This window comes from Zea mays, chromosome 3 (assembly GCF_902167145.1).
Source record: "Zea mays cultivar B73 chromosome 3, Zm-B73-REFERENCE-NAM-5.0, whole genome shotgun sequence".
Classification (NCBI taxonomy): Eukaryota; Viridiplantae; Streptophyta; class Magnoliopsida; order Poales; family Poaceae; genus Zea; species Zea mays.
In genome coordinates, this window is record NC_050098.1 from 209,161,545 (window position 1) to 209,183,807 (window position 22,263).

General features: G+C 51.8%; 1 protein-coding gene and 1 pseudogene across 1 annotated transcript; one reads left to right on the forward strand and one right to left on the reverse strand.

Moving 5' to 3' along the window:
- Positions 1–4,639: 4,639 nt before the first annotated feature.
- Positions 4,640–7,217, reverse strand: LOC103652521 (2-hydroxyacyl-CoA lyase-like; annotated as a pseudogene).
- Positions 7,218–8,344: 1,127 nt separating this feature from the next.
- Positions 8,345–10,038, forward strand: LOC103651272 (phospholipase A1-II 5). The gene has a single exon (XM_008676892.3). The coding sequence runs from the start codon at positions 8,469–8,471 to the stop codon at positions 9,876–9,878; it is 1,410 nt and encodes a 469-aa protein (XP_008675114.1). The 5' UTR covers positions 8,345–8,468; the 3' UTR covers positions 9,879–10,038.
- Positions 10,039–22,263: the final 12,225 nt, after the last annotated feature.

A 22,263-nucleotide genomic window follows, 5' to 3' on the forward strand; every position in this document is an offset into this window, starting at 1 on the left:
TATGATAGGTTCCTTGCTTTACTTATGTGCTAGTAGACCAGATATTATGCTTAGTGTATGCATGTGTGCAAGATTTCAATCCGATCCAAGGGAGTGTCACTTAGTGGCCGTGAAGCGAATTCTTAGATATTTAGTCGCTACGCCTTGCTTCGGGATCTGGTATCCAAAGGGGTCTACCTTTGACTTGATTGGATATTCAGACTCTGACTATGCTGGATGCAAGGTCGATAGGAAGAGTATATCAGGGACGTGCCAATTCTTAGGAAGGTCCCTGGTGTCTTGGAGTTCTAAGAAACAAACTTCCGTTGCCCTATCCACCGCTGAGGCCGAGTATGTTGCCGCAGGACAGTGTTGCGCGCAACTACTTTGGATGAGGCAAACCCTCCGGGACTTTGGCTACAATCTGAGCAAAGTCCCACTCCTATGTGATAATGAGAGTGATATCCGCATGGCGGATAATCCTGTTGAACACAGCCGCACAAAGCACATAGACATCCGGCATCACTTTTTGAGAGACCACCAGCAAAAGGGAGATATCGAAGTGTTTTATGTTAGCACCGAGAACCAGCTAGCCGATATCTTCACCAAGCCTTTAGATGAGAAGACCTTTTGCAGGCTGCGAAGTGAGCTAAATGTCTTAGATTCACGGAACTTGGATTGACTTATAGCATACATGTGTCTTATGCCTTTGATCATGTTCCTTTATGCATATTGTTGTTTATTTATGGTGTTCAAGTTGTACAAGCACTCCCCGGACCTCAAAAGTCCATGTGTGAGTGATGCACATATTTAGGGGGAGATGTGCTACAACTTGACCCTTTGAGACTAACCATGTGTTTGAGCTTGCTTGATTTAGTCTCAAAGGTGGATTGAAAGGGAAAGGTAGACTTGGACCATGAAAGACTTCCACTGCACTCCGATGAGAGGGTAACTTACTCCAAGTTCATCTCCATACTCTTATTGTCTTTTACTCTTATTTGAAGATTTTGGGTGAGGTAATGGGGTTTAAGGGCCAAGATTGATCCCGTTTTGGTGCTTGATGCCAAAGGGGGAGAAAATAAGGCCAAAGCAAGAAACGGATCAGCTACCACTTGAGAATTTTGAAAATAGTAGAGTTAGAGTTTTTGTTTTGTCAAAATCCTCTTAATGTCTCTTCTTGTCAAAAGTTGGTCTCTTGTGGGGAGATTATTTGATTATGGGAAAAAGGGGGAGTTTTTGAATCTTTGATCAATTTCTCTTGGAATACCTTTCTCTATGCCTCGACAAGTGAATTTGACTTAGAGATAGGAAATTGAGTTTGATTTGCAAAAACAAACCAAGTGGTGGCAAAGAATGATCCAAATATGCCAAATTTGAATCAAAACAAATTCTTGTTCTCATTTGCAGTGATGTTGCACTTCTATATGTTGCTTTTTGTTGTGTTGGCATAAATCACCAAAAAGGGGGAGATTGAAAGGGAAATGTGCCCTTGGGCCATTTCTAAGTATTTTGGTGATTAAATGTCCAACACAAATGTTTATGTGTTAAAACTATGCCAAATGGTGAACAAAGTGCAAATCAATACAAAGGTATGATTCTAGACTTAGTACATTGGTTTTTGTGTACTAACATATTTGTCTAAGTGCTAGAATCAGAGAAAAGACAAATGGAAAAGACTTGGCTCAAGCAGCCAAGACTCTGCTCAGTCTGGGTGCACCGGACTGTCCGGTGGTGCACCGGACTGTCCGGTGGTGCACCGGACAGTGTCCGGTGCGCTAGGCTGGCTCTGGTGAAAAGGCCGCTCTCGGGAATTGAACGACGGCGTACGGCTATAAATCACCGGACTGTCCGGTGGTGCACCGGACTGTCCGGTGAGCCAACGGTCGGTCGAGCCAACGGTCGGCCGCGTAATCCGCGCGTGACGCGTGGCCGGGCCAACGGTCTGATGGGGGCACCAGACCGTCTGGTGTGCACCGAACAGTGTCCGGTGCGCCAACGGCTCCAAATCGTCAACGGTTGGCTGCGCCAGAATAGGAAAGAAATCTGCACCGGACAGTGTCCGGTGGTGCACCGGACTGTCTGGTGCACCAGTCGACAGAAGGCAAGAATTGCCTTCCTGGATTGCTCTCAACGGCTCCTAGCTGCCTTGGGGCTATAAAAGGGACCCCTAAGCGCATAGAGGAGAACACCAAGCATACTTTGAGCATTCTTGATCATTCACACTTCGTCTTTGCACACTCGTTTGACATTCTTAGTGACTTGAGCTCCGTTCTAGTGAGAACTTTGTGATATTCATTTGAGCTCAAGTCTTGGCCGTGTGTGTGCGTATTGCTGTGGACTTGTGTGTGTTGCTCATCCCATCCTTACTTCCGTGTTCATTTGTGATCATCTTTTGTAAGGGCGAGAGACTCCAAGTTGTGGAGATTCCTCGCAAATGGGATATAGTGAAAGGAAGAGAAACACTGTGGTATTCAAGTGGGTCTTTGGACCACTTGAAAGGGGTTGAGTGCAACCCTCGTCCGTTGGGACACCACAACGTGGAGTAGGCAAGTGTTGGACTTGGCCAAACCACGGGATAAACCACTGTGCCTCTCTGTGTTGGTCTTTTTGTGGTTATTGTGTTTCGCAAGAACTCCTCTCTAGCCACTTGACTTTATTGCTCTAACACTTAATCAAGTTTGTGGCTTTAAGATTTAAGTTTTTACAGGATCACCTATTCACCCCCCCCCTCTAGGTGCTCTCACTACTTACTCAAGCTACATGAACATTACAACATGTAAATTTTGGTACTACTTACTCAAGCTAAATGATCATTACAACCTGTAAATTTTGGAAGACGAAAAATTTCGAACCGGTAGAAAGACTGTGTATGTATAATTGTACCTTCCGTTTGTTTGTGTGGCAAAATAACTATCAATATTATGCTATACATGTGCTATTATATACATTGACATTTTTTAATGTACATATTTTAATAGGACGATAAAAAACTAGCGTGCAGCGCGCGTGTCAGACACTAGTACATATCAATTGCAGCCTTCAGCGTCAAGACAGTATAATATATGCTGCTGGCTTGGCATTGATGTTCCGGTTTTGCATGATCTATGGCCATTGATTTTGTCTTCCACGTGTTGTACAATGCACAAGAAGCTAGCAAGGGTTGTCAAACCAGCTAGGGTTTGTTCGGTTATACCAATCCATAAGGGGATTGGAGGGGTTTAAATCCCCTCCTAGTCATTTTTAACTTGGAGGGGATTTAATCCCCTCCAATCCCCTTCTAGATTAGTGTAAGCGAGCATGCCCTTAAGGATGTAGCTGTCATCAACCAGAAGCAAGTAAAGACGGGAAGCCCTCTACTCTAGTATTTCGCTTAGGAGGGGATGCCACCTCGGAGAGCAAGCTGGGTCTTGCAAATGAATTGAAATGAAGTAGTTGTTTATTTAAAAGCAAGGAAAGGTAGCAGTTAAGGAATATCGGATCGGGTTGCTCGGGGAACAGGATTAATGATCAAAGAAGTGATTCAAAGAAAAGTGTCGGTAATGTAATGGTACTTCGCGAGCGGCTGTACCAAATGGTCAATGCCTCTTGGGTTCCCCTTCACTTCAGCTCTCAACTTCTCATGATCGTTGGGTGCTAGTTGACGGCACGAACGTTAGGGTGCTTATTTGAATTATCAATTCATTCTAGATGGGATGGAGCATCATGAGTCTATTCCACAAGTTTGGTGAAATGAACTCATTTATCATATTATTATTAATTATTGGTTTATGAAGAATGAAATAGTGATAGATCAACCCATTTAATTTCACAAACTAAACAAGAAAGTGAAGAGTGAGAAGATGATAAACTATCTCATTGCTTAAACAGAGAACTTAATAATATTACTAGGTAGGTGCCCGTGCGTTACAACGACACATAAGTTGTTGAGAGAGATCTATGGCTGCTCGTCCAAGTCGATGACAGACTATCGTTGTTGCTAGGCACCATCATTCGAATAAGGAAAAAGTATCCGGGATAGGAAGGAGCGTGAAGTTCTACACAAAACCAAACAGGTGCTTGGCGGTTCCTATCTTGTGAAACACGATAGAGATCCTCTTGCATGGACGACAAAGATAACATTAAGTAAACGTTCAACATCCACAAACAAGTATTGTAGTGCAGTGCACTTTAATACGCAAACGCTCCCACTGCTCACATCCGCCTACAGTTCATAACACCTCATGCAAATTTGTCCTCTATCAAAGAACGTGCTGAAGTAGAAAAAAGGCTCGTAGTATGAAGAGTGAGGTCAACCTAGATGCCTCTTGTGATACACAGAACTCTGAACCACCTACAATAAAGCGCGTGAAAGAAAGAATAAGATAAAACCAAAAACAGGGTAAATGCGTGTAGTTCTTTTTTCAACCAGCTTTGTTCCATGGCTCACACTTTCTAGAATAGACTGCAATGAGAAGTAAAATAACAATCTTCAAGTTAGCAACAAATATTTGAATTGTCAAGCATCAATATATCCTCTCAACAGCAACTGATAACATAACCAAGTAGCACCAATACATAAATTAAGAATCCAAAATTACATGTTCAGAATGGTTAGAGGCAGAACACAAAAAAGATATATTTCCTTTTATATACATCAACACATGCAAACAACACGAAGCTCCTAGGAACGTGATATAAGAGAAAAAAACTGAAAATTCTCTAGCGGTGTCGGGAGCACGCTCTCCTCCACTTCCTTCCCAATCTCCCTTGCCCCGGCCAAACACTGAGTTTCAGATAGCTGCAAGGGGTTGATGTCTGAAATCTGAAAGACAATAACAGTATACCAGGTGGCTGACTATTATGGGAACGACTAAAAAATAGAGTTCAGTTACTGGAAGTGTCTGTAGAAATATGTATAAACCAGTCAGAACCAAGAGCTACCTGTGCACCGCCATCTAACAGTGATTGAAATGTGTAGGAGCTTCGCTCAGCCCTTTCCATCCTAATCTTGCTTCCAGCACGGTTGGCGTCGTCTAATAGATGATCTAGCTGTCAACAGTAAAGGAGATATTTGAACTTGGAGATTTTTAAAAGGAATTCAGAAAAGGGTTTTCAATTCACAATCTGCTTTGTAAAGCATAAAGACGAATACACAGTAGCAATGGAATGAAATATTTGGCCTGCACGGATGCAATGATACCATGCTTGCCAAAGCGGATTGCTGCGCCTGGAGCCAGATGTTGAGCATGCTCAATCTGATTCCATATGCAAATTTTCGATATAGATTCTAATTGTTTTACTGTGATGCTGCAATGCATTACCTATTTGTCCCTTGCAGATTTTCAATCTCGGCTATAAACCGACCGAAGCAACGGACTCCATTACCACACATCTGAAAAACAAAAAAATAATGGATGAACCTTTTACTCTATGGGAACAATTCAGATTAACAGACTGTATTAAACATTTTCTGATTGTCCATAACCTAGAGATAAAAAAAAGAAGCAACATAGTAAGATATTTATATCTACTTTTCTTTAACAGTGCAAAAAAGGAAACATATATATCTCGTCCGTTTGTTTAGGATTGAAAACATGATAACACTTCAATTGTTTGATAGCCAGAACATAGCTGGTCATATAAATATAATAAATATTTTGTTGGATTGGAAACACGATGAAACTTCAATTGATTAACAGACATTCAATACACAAAACTTACAGATCAGAATTTAATAAAACATAGCCCCAATCCATGTTAGAGAGTGCGACATGTATGGTATACAGACTGAAAATCTGATATGCCTGTGAAATACAACTTGTAGGAACCAGTTTCAGTTTCCAGTCTTACAATTAGCAAGGAGAGCTAAACGATGACATGGCTACTGAGCATATTTGATGTTCATACCCAAAACTGGCAATATGATATGCCTGTGAAATCGACATCTGTGCTGGATTCAGCTGGCCCTGCTCTCTCTCACTGTATACATTATTTTTGAATTTTTTTTAACAGCAACAACTTGGTCTTCTTGCTTTGCTTGCTCATCGTTTTCCCGTGAGGTTTCTTATGTAGCAGTAATAACACAACAAAACAATGGATGGATCGAATGAATCTTGCTAGTAAAAAAATGAAGAAAAAAAGGGAGAAGATTAAGCTGTCATGTTTGTATTCGTACCTCAACCTCCATTGCACTGAAGCCAAATCCAGAATCGCCCTCCACAGCAACCACGAGTCATTCAGGTTCAGCTACTGCAGCTGCAATACAGTACCCCAATCCAATCCCCATCGTCCCCCATGTCCCTGCATCCAGTCTTGTCCTTGGTGCATTCTGCACAAGCACAGCCCTGCCAACATCCATGGTATTTGCCCCTTCTGAGACCACTACTGGAGCAGGACTCCCCTCGGCAAGGATCGCATCCCTGATGATCTGCAATGATGTCATGAAATTGAATGGCACAACATCTTTCGCTAGTTGCGCCTCCATCTTAAGAACATTGTCATTGGCCTTCTTGGTGATCGCTTCGACCCATGGGTGCGACCTTGCCAGGTAGAATGGATGTCCTTGATCTCCCGATTGATCATCTCAGTTACTCTCTTCGTGTCCCCAACAATCCCCAAATGTGGCTTCCGGAGCTCAATCTCCTCCTCGGAGATGTCAACAATAATGAACTTGACATCCTTGGACCACTTGGGTGGCTCGCCAAAGTGAAGCAACCAATTAAGCCTAGCACCGATGACCAGAGCCACATCACACTGCGCCAGTGTGAGTGAGCGTGCCGCCGTGGTGGGGAGTGGATGCGAGTCAGGCATGACCCCTTTCCCCATCGGCGTTGGGAGGAAAGGGAAGCCCGTGGTGTCCACCAGCTTCCGAATCGCCTCCTCCGCGCGTGCATACGCCTCACCCTTCCCAACCACAACTAGAGGCTGCTCCGCACACCAGAGCCGGTCCGCAGCTTTGGTGATTCCCTCGTCAAGAGAGTTGTGCATTGATGGGGAAGGATCGGATGCGGTCGAATTAGCGCCGGCTGCTGCTATGAGAGTCGTGGCCTCGGATTCGGGCCTTCGGGGAGGGTTTGGTGGAGGACGTCGGACGGGATATCGAGGTAGCACCTTCCGGGACGGCCAGACATGGCGGCGGCGAGGGCCTGGAAGACGAGGTGCGGGATGTCGGCGATGGTTGTTGCCTTGACGGCGAGCTTGGCGAAGGGCTTGGTGGCGGCAGTGGTAGGAGCGAGGCCGCCGCTTCCGATCTCAGGCATCACGACGCTGGAGAACGGACCTGCGCGCAGGGGGGGTTGCAGATCCGAAGACGTGTGGGGGACGAAGGGGCGGCGCCGACTGATCTGAGCCGCCACCACCTCTGCTAGCCGGAGTGGAGCACTTCTTCTCTAGGGGCTCGTCGAGGTTCATCTGCTGCTGCCTACACTCCTGGCTGCAGAAGGCCACCTCACCATGTAGATGGTGTCACGGTCGTGGCCGAGGCGTCGCTTGGGGAGCCCATAGGCCCATCGCGCGGCCAGAGCTCCATCTTCGTGCACGCAGGCCAGGTGGCGGTGCGCGCGGGGGCAGGAGTCACGACGCGCCGGGAGAGGGGGGGCGGGGTGTCTGGCGTGGGCGGGAGGTGTCGGCGCGCGCGGGGGCGGGAGTCATGGCGCGCCGGGGTGCCTGGCGCGGGCGGGATACCCGGCGGCGAGGGCGACGCGCGCAGGCGTGATTCGCGGGCGGGAGGAAGACGCGCGCTGGGGCCAAAATTGCGGGCGGGGGCACGGTGCGGTGGTGGACGTCCTCCGTCCATCCTTAAGGATTAGTAGAGAATTTTAGGGTTAATTGTGATTATACCCTTCTCTCACCTTACAACTATGATTTTACTATGTCTCCCGTTTTTATCTTTTAATCATTAATTCTGATTTTCACTAATGGTGTTAAGAGTGAGGGACAACTGCAGATTCGTTTTCGAAACAGAGAGGTAAATCACAAAGTTAAAAATCGAGAGATAAAATTACAATTGCAATGTTAGAGAGGGATATAATCACAAATGCCCTATCTATAAACTATAAATAAAAGTTACATAATTTATAAAACATAAATAAAAATATATGATTTCTGAAGATATAAGGTTACACAATTTATAAATAATTATTTTTAATCTTTTCTAAAAAAACACACGATAATAGACGGTGGGTACTCGGGACAGACCGAATTTGTACCGACCGACGGATTCATCGATACCAGCTAATATCGATGCTAACACGGTCGGACTGGTCAATCTATAGACCCACTCAACGTGACCGGCTGAATCAATCATTATTGAAATCCATGTGGTCGGTAGTGATACGTCAGCGGTCAGTATCCTTTACCGTTGGATCCTGGCTGAGGTGAGGTCGATATGCCTGGCAGATGCGCGTGGCAGCCGAGGCTGTGAACCAAGCAGCTCCCTTCTCCTGATCTTCTCTCACAAGTTCTGACCACTTGTACACTAAGCTGATCCTCTTTCTCACCGCACTGCACACATGGACGCGAGCCAGGGCGTCCTCCTGTCCAGCTCCCTGGTCGGCGGCGCCAAGGGCTCCGCGTCATGGCCGGAGCTGCTCGGCTCCGCGCACTGGGAGGGCCTCCTCGATCCTCTCGATCTCACGCTCCGCCGCCTCATCCTGCTCTGCGGCGACCTCTGCCAGGTCACCTACGATTCCTTCAACTCCGACACCCACTCCAAGTACTGTGGCAGCTGCCGCTACTCCAGGTCCACGCTCTTCGCCCGCACGCTGTTCCCGGCCGCCGCCGACATCTTCCCGGCGGCGTACCTCTACGCAACCTCCCAGTCGTCGTTCCCGGGCGGTATCATGGTGTTCTCGCTCTCCCGCGAGGCGTGGAACAAGGAGTCCAACTGGATCGGCTACGTCTCCGTGTCCACAGACGCCGCCGCGGCCGCCACGGGCCAGCGCGTCATCTACGTCGCGTGGCGCGGCACCATCCGGACGCTGGAGTGGGTCGACGTGCTCAAGCCGGAGCTCGTCTCGCCCGACGCCATCCTGCCGGAAGGGGACCCGGCCCGCGGCCACGCTCGCGTGATGGAGGGGTGGTACCTCATCTACACCTCCAGCGACGAGCGGTCGCCCTTCTCCAAGTACAGCGCGCGGGAGCAGCTGCTCGCCGCGGTGCGCGAGCTGGTGGCCCGGTACAAGGGCGAGAGCCTCAGCATCGTGTGCACCGGCCACAGCCTCGGCGCGTCGCTGGCCACGCTGTCCGCGTTCGACTTCGCGGTGAACGGCGTGTCCAGGGTCGGCGGCGCCGACATCCCCGTCACGGCCATCGTGTTCGGGAGCCCGCAGATCGGGAACCCGGAGTTCAAGAAGAGGTTCGAGGAGCTGCCCAACCTGCGGGCGCTGCACGTCAGGAACATGCCCGACGTGATCCCGCTGTACCCGAGCGGCCTCCTGGGCTACGCAAACGCCGGCGACCTCCTGGCCGTGGACTCCAAGAAGTCACCGTACGTGAAGCACGACTCCACCAACGTCGGGGACTACCACAACCTGCAGGGCATCCTGCACACGGTGGCGGGCTGGAACGGGAAGGACGGCGAGTTCAAGCTGCAGGTGCACCGCAGCGTGGCGCTGGTCAACAAGTCGTCCGCGTTCCTCACTGACGACAACCTCGTGCCGGAGTCGTGGTGGGTGGAGCGGAACAAGGGGATGGTCATCGGAGAAACCGGGCTGTGGCAGCTCGAACCGCCTGGCGAGGAGCCCGTACCCCCGTTCGTGACCGGGAAGGTCATCGATGACGACGACCATGTCGCTGCCACCACCACCACTACTGCCACGGCTAGTAAGGAGACGAAGACACCGGTCAAGGATAAGAATCGGCTCGGGACTCAGCTTTTCTCGGCATGCTTTAGAGGGGTCAATCAGTCTGTCGATAACTGAATGGTTGAATGTTTGGAGGATATTTGCTACTGTTGTATCGGTTTGTGTTGGGACCTCTGTCGCGGTTCTGGAAGAACAACAACACTGTTGCGAATTCCTCCTCTCCCTCCTTGCTTCGGAAGGAAAAAAAATAGTGAGTGTCTTTATCTTTCTTTTATTACTTGATGGGGTATCGGGCTTCACTTTCGAACATAATCACCTGATCATTTTTATACGAAAGCATGGTGTTTAAAATAAGTAATGGTTCAAAGTAAAAGACACATAACATGGATAAGTATAAGCTTCGAACATGAGAGAATTTAGGTGATACTAGCAAACACAAATAGAAACTCGCGACGATGGCATTCTATTTTCGTAGGCTCTTGGATGGCTCGAGAATAGTGGCAAGCACAAATTCCGCAAATGGTCGATCCTTCTAACGGTCGCACAGTTAACATAGTTACAGGATTGAGCTCTTATACAACCTTGTGTAAAAATTTATTTTAATTACTATGCTTTGTACATTTTTGACATTTCGCCATGCAAACATGCCATATACTTCTTCTCTTAGCCAAGGTGTATTTCACTGGCTGTCGCCCGGCGCCGGGCCTCTCGCTGCCACTCACCCATCCTTGTTTTCTCACACCCTTCGGCCCAACATCTCGGAGCAGCAAGTATACTCTCTCCTAGCTGTTTTGGAGGGCTTGCATCTTCAAGAAGGACAGGACGTCAGGGCGTCAGGCGACTCACAGCAACACAACGGCCGTTCCGCTCCAGAGTAGCGAGGTGTGAAGCGCCATCGGATGATCGTGATGATGAATGATCTTCATGTTTGGGTAATAGGAGGACCCAGTAACCTGGCCTTCTGTATTCTTACGATTGTACGGCGATTGTGGGATGCTAGGAACGGATAGATCTCTACAGACCAGAAGCGGAAGACATCGGGCACAGGAGTTTGCTGACGTAAATCAGGGCCAATGGTAGTACTCTGTGTAACCGTAAATCAGGGCGTAAATCACGTCATGCGTTACGCAAACGCGGGCGGCCTCCTGATTTACGGTTACACATGAGCCTCGCTCATGTGTAACCGTAAATCAGGGCCAATGGTAGTCCTCTGTGTACCCGTAAATCAGGGCCAATGGTAGTCCCCCGATGCTGTATCTGTAATTCTCTTTTTATTATTTGAGAAATCTCTCCTCCTCTCCATAATTTCTTTAAAGGAACAGTTCCATGTGACTGAGACTGGCCCCAAAGGAGAGACAAAAAACATCATGCAAATGGCACAGTTCGTTCGTGCTACGGTGTTTGGGTGGGCACAAAAAAAAGGGCTCCAACCGGACATGCATATAGGCATGTATAGGCAAAAAGATGTCGTATTCAATGCTCAGCCGACCATACGCCATATGCATTGAGGCGAGAGAGGGTGCACATTTTTAGCTCTCCTCGGCCAGGGCATACAGAATGCATTGCTTATATGCATTTTGCGACTACACTGGCATACACGAGGCAAAACGACTATGCAACTCCTTTTGCATGTCGTGTTGGGGTCGGTCTGAGAAGCAATGAAGCGTGCAGGATCATATAACCAAGACTGGGAAGCCGCTGTCACGCAATTGAGACGGTACATGTACGCACGTGCAACATTGTAAATATGTATAATCAAAGTTAAATATTATCCGTCGGTATTCGAATTCATCCAAGAAGGTTTGGATTCGATCCGTATTCGAGTCCAGGTATTCGGTATTCCATTTATATATCATATATATGTATACTCAAAGTTGGATATTAAAATGTCGATAGCTATTTAAATTTTATCGGACACAACTTAATAATATTTGTATCTGATTCGGATCCGAACAAAAAATATAAAAATAATATGGCACAAATAATATCTATACCCCTAATTGTTGTCCATGCGCTAGTACCCGCCCCATAAAACCATTTTTCGTGATGCATCGGTCCACAAATGTTTGTCACTATGTTATTTGTTTCAGTCAGATTTTTTAAGTTTAACTTGATTTATAGAATATATTAGCAATATGTATATCTTGGAATAATTTACTATAAAAATAGATTTAAAATCTATCTAATGGTATTAATTATGTACTATAAATATTAACTAGCTAAATGTTCGTGCGTTGCAACGGGAATATATAATACCAGTATATTACGATAACTTATATACAAAATGTGTGTTATACCGTTATGAGAAAATGTTTCATAATCAATTTGTGATTCTGGCCATACATAAATTTTGTTATTTATAATCTATTTGTTTCACCACTACATTACAACCATCAGTATCATGTAGACTTCGATATATGTCACGATTTGCATGGTCTCATCATTGGAGAGCACGTTCCACACATACCGGAAGAAATTTCCTCGTACATCGTTAGTCATCAGACACGTACCACCATACGCTTTTGCTTAAACAAAAAGGCAAGTGTGTGTTTGTGAAGAGAATTAAAGGCAAGTCGGCACAAAAGCTACCCCAACGGTGGCGAGGATGACAAACTGGTCATTATTGTCGGTCCTCCTCTGCGTCACCCCTGGCGCCAAAATGACGCCACAGTCCTCGATATAGTAGTCGTCGAACGCGCGCGACATACCGAGTACTGATGGCTCTTGGCTGGGCTGTAAAACGAAGTGCACCCCGGGCTCATCAGCAAGGTAGTACCCCTGGCTGTTGCCCCACCGGATGCGTACTCCTCTACATACATCGTGTTCGAGGACACTCATACAACGTCAGCAACGGCCATCGTCTCAGCGCACAAGAATTCATGGCCAGTCAGTAGCGACTTACGTGGCAGGTTGGGCTTCAGGTGGACGATGAGCTAGACGACGTGATGGTGTCGTCGTCGAATGTGTTGCCCAGAACAATCCGAGAGTCGCCGACGTTGGCGACGACCATGAGGTCCCCCTGCTTGACGATGGACAGCGCGGAGCAGCCGCTCTGCACCGCGTCCAAGCGGCGTCTGCGCCGGAGCTTGTCGTAGATAGCGGCACATGCGGCCACGTAGGACTGTTCCTAGAGGTCGAACTGGCAGTCGCCAAGTTTCTTCTTGTCGTCGATGAGCGACTCCAACGCGAGTGCCTCCTGCTAATGGTGTTTGTTCGGGGTTTTCAAGTAAGAAACATGGATTCATGTTTGGCGTTGGTTTATAAAAATGACTCACAAGTCAGGTCCATAGAAAAAATATTACGAAGAATAAATGTCACGCATGCAAAAAAGGAATTTAAGTTGAAAACATTATTCAAACAAAATAATTGCATGCAAGGCTCTTCTTTAAATACTACTCTCTCCATCCAAAAATATAATTCAAGAATCTCGGTGATACTTATCTACTACTACACATTGTGCAAGGGTAGCAGGTGCGCTTGGGGAGAGATGTAGTAGATGTGTTTTCTGTTATAGATGTAGACATAAACACACATGTGATGTAGTGGTAGCTACTGCTAGCATTTGCTTGAGAGGTCGTGAGTTTGAATCCCCTTGGGGCCATGTGTATTTTTTTTTAAAATTTTAGCTAGGCGTCGGCTGTACGGGGGAATGGGAATGGGAATGAGCTTTGCGGGGAGGGGGAATGAGAATGATAGATATAGAATGGTGGGGCCTCGGCCAACCCCACCTGGGCTGGGTGTATCATCTGGTATCGGTGCTAGGGCCCATTTTAAGAAGGTGGAAATGATGAGGACATCCTCCACTATTACCCGTTGGCAAAGACGCAATTGGCCCAGTTGGCCCAATTGTAGTCGGACGGCGATCGTGTGATTCTCAGAATTATCCCACCTCGCTTAACTTGGGAGGAGGAAGCCACTTTAAAAGGGAGAGCCACCCTTCCCCATTGGACTAGTCTTTTGGGGCGATTGGGCCTTTCCTTGAGTTGGGTGTGCATAAAGAATTGTTGGACTTCGGGTAATCCTAATTTGTTGGGCCTCGGCCAACCTCACCTAGATGGTGTATCATCTGGCGGAATGGCAGACTACCATTGCAGCCTTAATAAGTAGTAGAGATATTTTCTTATATAAATATAGTCAAAATTAAAATTGAATAACTTTTAACGACCAACATTTATGGACGGAGGAAGTACTTTGTAGCTTACGGGGATAGCCGCAAGTGGTTGTGGGCTAAGATTGTTTCTTCTGTCGAGCCCACTATAGAGCAGAGGAAGCAATTATAAGTGCATTGTCTTATATATAGAGTTTAACTCATTAAAAACAACTCCAACATTATTCTATTTTACATTTTTTATGGAAAAAAATATGGAGCTCTCAATTAAGTGACCTAAATATACTACATCTTAGACTAGTGTCCTATTTTTGTTTCTACATTATTCTCAATTTTTTCTTTCGTAATAAAGTAATTCAATTCCCAAAATACATAATTTAGGGCATAACTGTTGGACCACAATTTATTTTTAAGACTTATTTGGGAGCAAGAGTATCGAAGGGAGGGATATGAGGGATCTAGGGAGCTAAAATTAATCACTATTCAATTTTAAAAAGTAAAAAATTCTAGCCTCAACAAGGCCTTAGTGGTCTTGTCGGCGTTTCGAACCCGGGGTGTCCCTGGACCGACGAGTAAATTATCGCCGCGTGCCCCAGCCCAGATGGGTCAGCGCGAGACGGAGCGCGAAGGGGGGAAGGAGCCGGAGGGAGACGGGCGTGAGAGGCGAAATCCCGCGGCCTTCATGTTTGTCCCGCGCCCAGGTCGGGTGCGTTTGCAGTAGGGGGTTACAAGCGTCCACGCGGGAGGGAGGGAGCGGCCTCACGCGAGCGTCGTCCCGTCCTTCTCCGTGCGGCCAACCCCCGTAAAGAGGGCCCTGGATCTTCCTTTTATAGGCGTAAGGAAAGGATCCAGGTGTACAACGGGGGTGTAGCAGTGTGCTAACGTGTCTAGCGGAGGAGAGCTAGCGCCCTAAGTACATGCCATCGTGGCAGCCAGAGAGGTTTTGGCACCCGATTCGTGTGATGTCGTGGCCGTCGGAGGAGCGCCGGAGCCTAGCGGAAGGACAGCTGTCGGGGCTGTCGAGTCCTTGCTGACGTCCTCTTGCTTCCGTAAGGGGGCTGAGAGCTGCCGTCGTCATAGAGCGTGCGGGGCGCCATTATTACTCGTATAGTGGAGCGAGCCAGATGGGACGCCGGTCTTGTTCCCCGTAGCCTGAGTCAACTTGGGGCAGGGTAATGATGGCGCCTCCTGTCGACGTGGTCGGTCCGTGCCCTGGGTTGGGCGAGGTGGAGGCTCCTCCGAGGTCGAGGTCGAGTCTGTCTTCCAAGGCCGAGGTCGAGTCCGAGCCCCTGGGTCGGGCGAGGCGGAGACCGTCGGCTGATCCCAGGGCTGAGTCCGAGCCCTGGGGTCGGGCAAAGCGGAGTTCGTCGTCCTTCGGGGCTGAGCCCGAGTCCGAGCCCTGGGGTCGGGCGAAGCGGAGTTTGTCGTCTTCCGGGGCTGAGCCCGAGTCCGAGCCCTGGGGTCGGGCGAAGCAGCGTTCGTCGTCTTCCGGGGCTGAGCCCGAGTCCGAGCCCTGGGGTCGGGCGAAGCGGAGTTCGTCGTCTTTCGGGGCTGAGCCCGAGTCCGAGCCCTGGGGTCGGGCGAAGCGGAGTTCGTCGTCTTCCGGGGCTGAGCCCGAGTCCGAGCCCTGGGGTTGGGCGAAGCGGAGTTTCCCATGGCGCCTAGGGCCGGACTTGGCTGCTGTCAGCCTCACTTTGTCGAGTGGCACAGCAGTCAGAGCGGTGCAGGCGGCGCTGTCCCCCTGTCAGGCCGGTCAGTGGAGCGGCGAAGTGACTACGGTCACTTTGGCTCTGTCAACTGGAGGGCGCGCGTCAGGATAAAGGTGTCAGGTCACCTTTGCATTAAATGCCCCTGCGATTTGGTCGATTGGCGTGGCGATTTGGCCAAGGTTGCTTCTTGGTGAAGACTGGGCCTCGGGCGAGCCGAAGGTGTGTCCGTTGCTGGAGGGGGTCCTCAGGCGAGACGTAGATCCTCCGGGGTCGGCTGCCCTTGCCCGAGGCCGGGCTCGGGCGAGGCGCGATCGCGTCCCTTGAATGGACCGATCCTTGACTTAATCGTACCCATCAGGCCTTTGCAGCTTTGTGCTGATGGGGGTTACCAGCTGAGATTTAGGAGTCTTGAGGGTACCCCTAATTATGGTCCCTGATAGTAGCCCCCGAGCCTCGAAGGGAGTGTTAATACTCGCTTGGAGGCTTTTGTCGCACTTTTTGCAAGGGGACCAGCCTTTCTCGGTTGCGTCTTGTTCCGGTGGGTGCACGCGAGCGCACCCGCCGGGTGTAGCCCTCGAGGCCTCGGAGGAGTGGTTTGACTCCTTCGAGGTCTTAATGCATTTTGCAATGTTTCGGCCGGTTTGGTCGTTCCCTCATGCGAGCTGGCCGTAGCCTGGGTGCACGGTCGGGTCCCAAGTTCTCGGGCTGGTATGTTGACGCTGTCAACGGTTTGGCCGGAGCCGGGTTTGCGAGAGCAGCCCCCGAGCCTCTGCACAGGGCGAGAGGACAGTCAAGGACAGACTCGACTTTTTTTACATACGCCCCTGCGTCGCCTTTCCGCAAGGAGGAGGGGGGAAAGCGCCATGTTACCCTTGGAGGGCGCCGAACATGGTGTCTCCAGCGAGCTGCTGACGGGTAATTCGAGTGGACGTCCGTGCCCCATTTGTTAGGGGTCGGCTAGAGGCCCGGAGGCGCGCTCCAAAAGTACCTGCGGGTGATCTGCCGGACCCGGTCCTCTTTCGACGGGGTCTGAGGGCTCGATGCCTCCCTCTGATGGGATTTCGTTACAAGATCGTTCCCGTTGGTCTCGGAAATGTCCTAGGGTACCTCGGGAGCGTAGCCCGAGCCTTGGTTATGTATCGAACGTACCTAGGGTTATCCCTCGCTCTGTGTCTGAGGCGGCTGTGAACCCTTCGAGGGCCAGCCTACGAACCCCTGATCAGTAGTGGGCGCGGAGCCCGAGTGGCCTGAGGCGGCCGTTGAACCCTTCCGAGGGACCGGCCTTCGAACCTCTGACCAGTAGTGGGTGCGGAGCCCAAGCGCTCTAAGGCGGCTGTTAAACCCCTCCGAGGGGCCAGCCTTTGAACCTCTGATCAGTATTGAGGCTCGGGGCCTGTTTCCTTCACGGAGAAGGATCCTTTTCGGGGTATCCCCCTTTCCCGGTCCCTGTTGTAAGAGAGAGAAAGAGGAAAAGGAAAAGGATACGAAATCGAATGTCGTGGCGTACCTTTTTTGACGCGGTCATTATGGCGAAGGTGAAGCGTCGCTCACTTCTCCTGCCAGAGGCGCCGCCTGCCCCGCCGCGGAGTTAATGCGACGTGGCGAGTGGTTTGCGGGGCAGCCGTTGCGCGTGCGCGGGCCGTTCGAGGAACGGAGCACGGGCGCGTCGTCTTCACGCCGTGAGAGAGGGTTCTCTCACTGTCCCACGAGGTGACGTGAGCTTGGCTGACGACGTGACCGCTGCTTCTGCCCACCTGCCACCGCCATTACTGTCGGCCCATTTTTGGCCGCATCGACCGTCGCGCCTTCTCCCGCGGCTGACTGGCCCGTGACCGATGCGCCTGGCTGGCACTGTTGGGTCATACGCAGGGTTGCCTCGAGTCGTGGTACTGGTTCCGCAGTCGAGGAGGCGCGGTAGTGGTGCAAGGGGCGGCACGGCTGCTCGCACGTAGCAACTGGCGCGCCGGTTGCGTGACGTGTGGGCCTAGGCCTCCATGCTGGGCGCGTTGGAGTCGAAGGGGTGTACCCACTTGGCGCGGTTGCATGCCGACTGCATGGCTGTCCGCCCTTTCACCCGCCGGTCCAGGCGAAAGTGGAGGAACGCTTGTAACCGCTGGGCAGTTGCATGCACCGCGCGCGGCGGTTTGGCTTCTTCTGCTCTGGGCCAGCCTGCATGACGCGTGGGACCCAGCCCCCACGCCATAGGAGGAGGACCTTGGAGCGTGTTGGAGAAGACTCGGCCCGCGACAGCTGGGGACGCAAGTAGGGAGAGTCGCCTTTAAAAGGGGGATGACCCCCTTGAAAGGCGACCATGTCTTCGCGCTCCCTTATGCACCGTGTCTTTCCACCTTCCGAGCCCCCGGATGGGGAACACCCGCAATCCTTCTGCCTTGTCGTTGGAGGAACGCAACTTCGTGGAAGTTGGTACCTTTCAGCCATCGTTCGGCTTCAAGGATTTTCATCACGCGGCCCGGCCGCATCCCCTCGCCGGTGGTCACCCAAGACGGTGACCACCAGCCCCTGGATGGGGAGGAGCAAGCTGGGCCGCGGCCCCCGCCCTTCCCTCAGCTTCAAGGATGTTTATCATCCTTGCTGGGGCGGAGGGCGAGGCGAGCCAGGGCTCTACCTCCCGCACGGGTCGGCTGGCCGCCTCCTCTTCCAGCTTCTGGTGGTGGAAACTATCCTCCAGCTCTGCGGAGGAGGCGTCCTCCAGCCATGCCGGGGAAGGCGAACTGTTGCTGCCCAGCTAGGATGCAACATTCCGTCCTCTTCCTCGCTTCCGTGGCGAGGACGGGAGCGAGGACCTGCCGGTACGCTTTGGAGCGGCCCTCGTTCGCCGGTGCGGCGTTGGTGGAGAGGCGGACGCCGCCGTCGGTGCTGACGCGGTGGCAGCCGGGGGAAGCTTCCCCACCGTCGAGGCCATCAGCGCCACCTACGGGCCGGCCTCCGGCTCTTTGGCTTTGATGTCTGGTTCGCATCCCTTGAGCGGGGACGCGAACGAGAGCCTTCCGGTGGCCGCGTCCGTCCTGGGACCATAGCTGCTGCTGCAGAGGTCGCTGGCGAGTCGCCCGGAACTTGCCGCCCCGCAGGCTCCCCGGTGTGGAGGTTGTTCATACCCGCGGGGACGGAACCGGAGTTCCGTTTGTAATGGCACCTTGAATGCCGGTCTTTTGTTCATTGCGGCTGTCGGGGCCTGAACATGTATGTATTTTTGGCGCGGAGCCGTGTTTTTTCCTTATTTCGAGCACTAAGACTCGCCTATCGGCTATCTGAACCGCTTCACCAAGCGTGAGTTGCCTCGTGCAAAGGTGACGAGTGAGGTATCCATATCTCGGAGGCGTAGGAGTCCCTCGGCTCGGTCGGCCTTGCTGTCCGAGGCTTCTCTTGCTTAGTCAAATGAACCCTCGGCTGCTCTTCGATGAGCCGAAGCCGAAGGTAGCGGTGTGAGCACGGACAGAGGTTGAGTTGGCTCAAAAAGAAGACTTGGTCGGCTGGAGCCTGGCCGGGTCGTCCACTGGCGGGACCGACGCCGGAGTTGAGTTGCCGAGGCCACGGGCCGAGCTGATGTCCTCGGGGGACAGCTGGCTGAGGCTTCGGGGTGGCCGGCCCGAGCCGTCTGCTCGAGCCGGATTCCTGGAGGAGGCCCTGGCAGCGATGGCCTGGGCGTGGTGCTGATGTCGTCCTTCAGAGTGGAGATCTTCCGACCGCGTCGCCGTCCGAGGCTAGGTCGGACCTCGCCGAAGGTGTAGTTGACGCCGAGGGTGCTGCTGCTCCCTTCAATTGTCAAGATCCGAGCCTGCAGGATCGGATTATCTTGTAGTGTGTGCTTTCTGCGGCCGCCGAGGCCCAAACACAAAATCGTCGTGTTGTAAAGCTGTGTTTCTTTTCCCCTTGTTTCGAGTATCTGGACTTATTTGTCGGTAACAGAATTGTTTGTGCGAGCGAGAGTTACTTTTCATGGAAGGTGATGAGTGAGGTATCCATATCCCGGAGGCGTAGGAATCCCTCGGCTCGGTCAGCCTTGCCGCTTACGCGCACTCTTACTCGTCCATAGGGTTCTGTCACCGACGCAGTCGAGAAGGCCCGAAGAATCGTTTCGGCAGCGTGAAGACTTGTTCGGTCCGCGGAATCACCTATCCGAGCGCGAGTTACTTATCGCAGAAGGTGATGAGTGAGGTATCCGTATCCCGGAGGCGTATGAATCCCTCGGCTCGGTCAGCCTTGGCTGCTTACGTGTACTCCGTCGTTTTCAGAATCCACTTTCGAAGTAGTCAGAAAGCACGAAAGACATTCTGGCAGAAAAAATCTTTTTCCAAGGAAAATTTTGACGCAGAGGGGGTTCCCCCCTTTTAACCCCCGAGGGAGGGTCGGGCTTTGCCGAGGCAAGGCTGACCCTTCCTTGATGACTAAACTTTGCGTGGGAACGAGGTATACGAACAACTTGAAAGCATCTTAAGGGTAGAAGCGACGTAGCTGTTGGATGTTCCAAGCGTTGTTGTAGACCTCGCCCTGACTGTTGGCCAGCTTGTATGTTCCGGGCTTCAGAACTTTGGCGATGACGAACGGCCCTTCCCAGGGAGGCGTGAGCTTGTGCCGCACTCAGGCGTCTTGTCGCAGCCAAAGCACCAGGTCGCCCACCTGGAGGTCTCGGGACCGAACCCCTCAGGCGTGGTAGCGTCGCAGGGACTGCTGGTACCGTGCCGAGTGTAGTAAGGCCATGTCCCGAGCCTCTTCCAGCTGGTCCAGTGAATCTTCTCGATTAGCTTGATTGCTTTGGTCAGCGTAGGCCCTCGTCCTCGGGGAACCGTATTCTAAGTCTGTGGGCAAGATGGCCTCGGCCCCATAGACTAGAAAGAACAGCGTGAAGCCCGTGGCTCGGCTCGGCGTTGTCCTCAGACTCCAGACCACCGAGGGGAGTTCCTTCATCCATCGCTTGCCGAACTTGTTGAGGTCGTTGTAGATCCGCGGCTTGAGTCCTTGCAGGATCATGCCGTTGGCACGCTCTACTTCCCGATTCATCATGGGGTGAGCCACGGCGGCCCAGTCCACCCGGATGTGGTGATCCTCGCAGAAGTCCAGGAACTTTCTGCCGGTGAACTGGGTGTCGTTGTCGGTGATGATGGAGTTCGGGACCCCAAAGCGATGGATGATGTTGGTGAAGAACGCCACCGCCTGTTCGGACCTGATGCTGTTTAGGGGTCGGACCTCGATCCACTTGGAGAATTTGTCAATGGCGACCAACAGGTGCGTGTAGCCCCCGGGAGCCTTCTGCAAGGGGCCGACGAGGTCCAGACCCGACACAGCAAAAGGCCAGGTGATGGGTATCGTGTGCAGGGCCTGAGCGGGCAGGTGGGTCTGCCTTGCGTAGAACTGACACCCTTCGCAGGTGCGGACAATTCTTGTGGCGTCGGCCACCGCCGTCGGCCAGTAGAAACCTTGTCGGAAGGCGTTTCCAACAAGGGCTCGAGGTGCTGCGTGATGGCCGCAAGCCCCCGAGTGTATCTCTTGTAGGAGCTCCTGGCCTTCGGCGATGGAAATGCATCGCTGGAGGATGCCTGAGGGGCTGCAGTGGTATAGTTCCTTCCCGTCTCCTAGCAAGACAAATGACTTGGCGCGCCGCGCCAAGCGCCGAGCTTCGGCTCGGTCGAGGGGTAGCTCTCCTCGGTGGAGATATTGCAGGTACGGGGTCTGCCAGTTTCAATTAGGCGTGACCCAGCTCCGCTCCTCCTCGATGCGCAGTGCCTCACCCTCGGGGGCCGAGGGTGCCTCGGGCCGAGCCGAGGGTGCCTCGGGCTGGGCCGAGGGTGCCTCGGACTGAGCCGAGGGTGCCTCGGACTAGGCCGAGGGTGCCTCGGGCTCGGGCGTGTCGTCGATCTTGATGGAGGGTTGATGCAGGTCTCGGGAGAAGACGTCCGGGGGAACCGTTGTTCGCCCCGAGGCTATTTTAGCCAGCTCGTCCGCAGTCTCGTTGTAGCGTCGGGCGATGTGGTTGAGCTCGAGCCCGTAGAACTTGTCTTCCAGGCACCGAACCTCATCGCAGTAGGCTTCCATCTTTGGGTCGCGGCAGTGGGAGTTCTTCATGACTTGGTCGATGACGAGCTGCGAGTCACCGCGAGCGTCGAGGCGTCGGACCCCTAGCTCGATGGCGATGCGTAACCCATTGACCAGAGCCTCGTACTCAGCCACACTATTGGACGCTGGGAAATGGAGGCGTAGCACGTAGCATAGGTGCTTCCCGAGGGGTGAGATGAAGAGTAGGCCTGCGCCTGCTCCTGTCTTCATCAGCGACCCGTCGAAGAACATGGTCCAGAGTTCCGGTTGGATCGGAGCTATTGGGAGCTGGGTGTCGATCCATTCAGCCACGAAGTCTGCCAAGACCTGGGACTTGATGGCCTTCCGAGGGGCGAACGAGATCGTTTCGCCCATGATCTCCACCGCCCACTTTGCAGTTCTACCCGAGGCCTCTCGGCACTGGATGATCTCCCCCAGGGGGAAGGATGACACCACAGTTACCGGATGAGACTCGAAGTAGTGTCGCAACTTCCGCCGCGTCAGGATCACCGCGTACAGCAGCTTCTGAATTTGTGGGTAGCGGATCTTGGTCTCGGACAGTACCTCGCTGATGAAGTAGACTGGCCTCTAGACGGGCAATGTATGCCCCTCTTCTCGTCTCTCAACCACAATC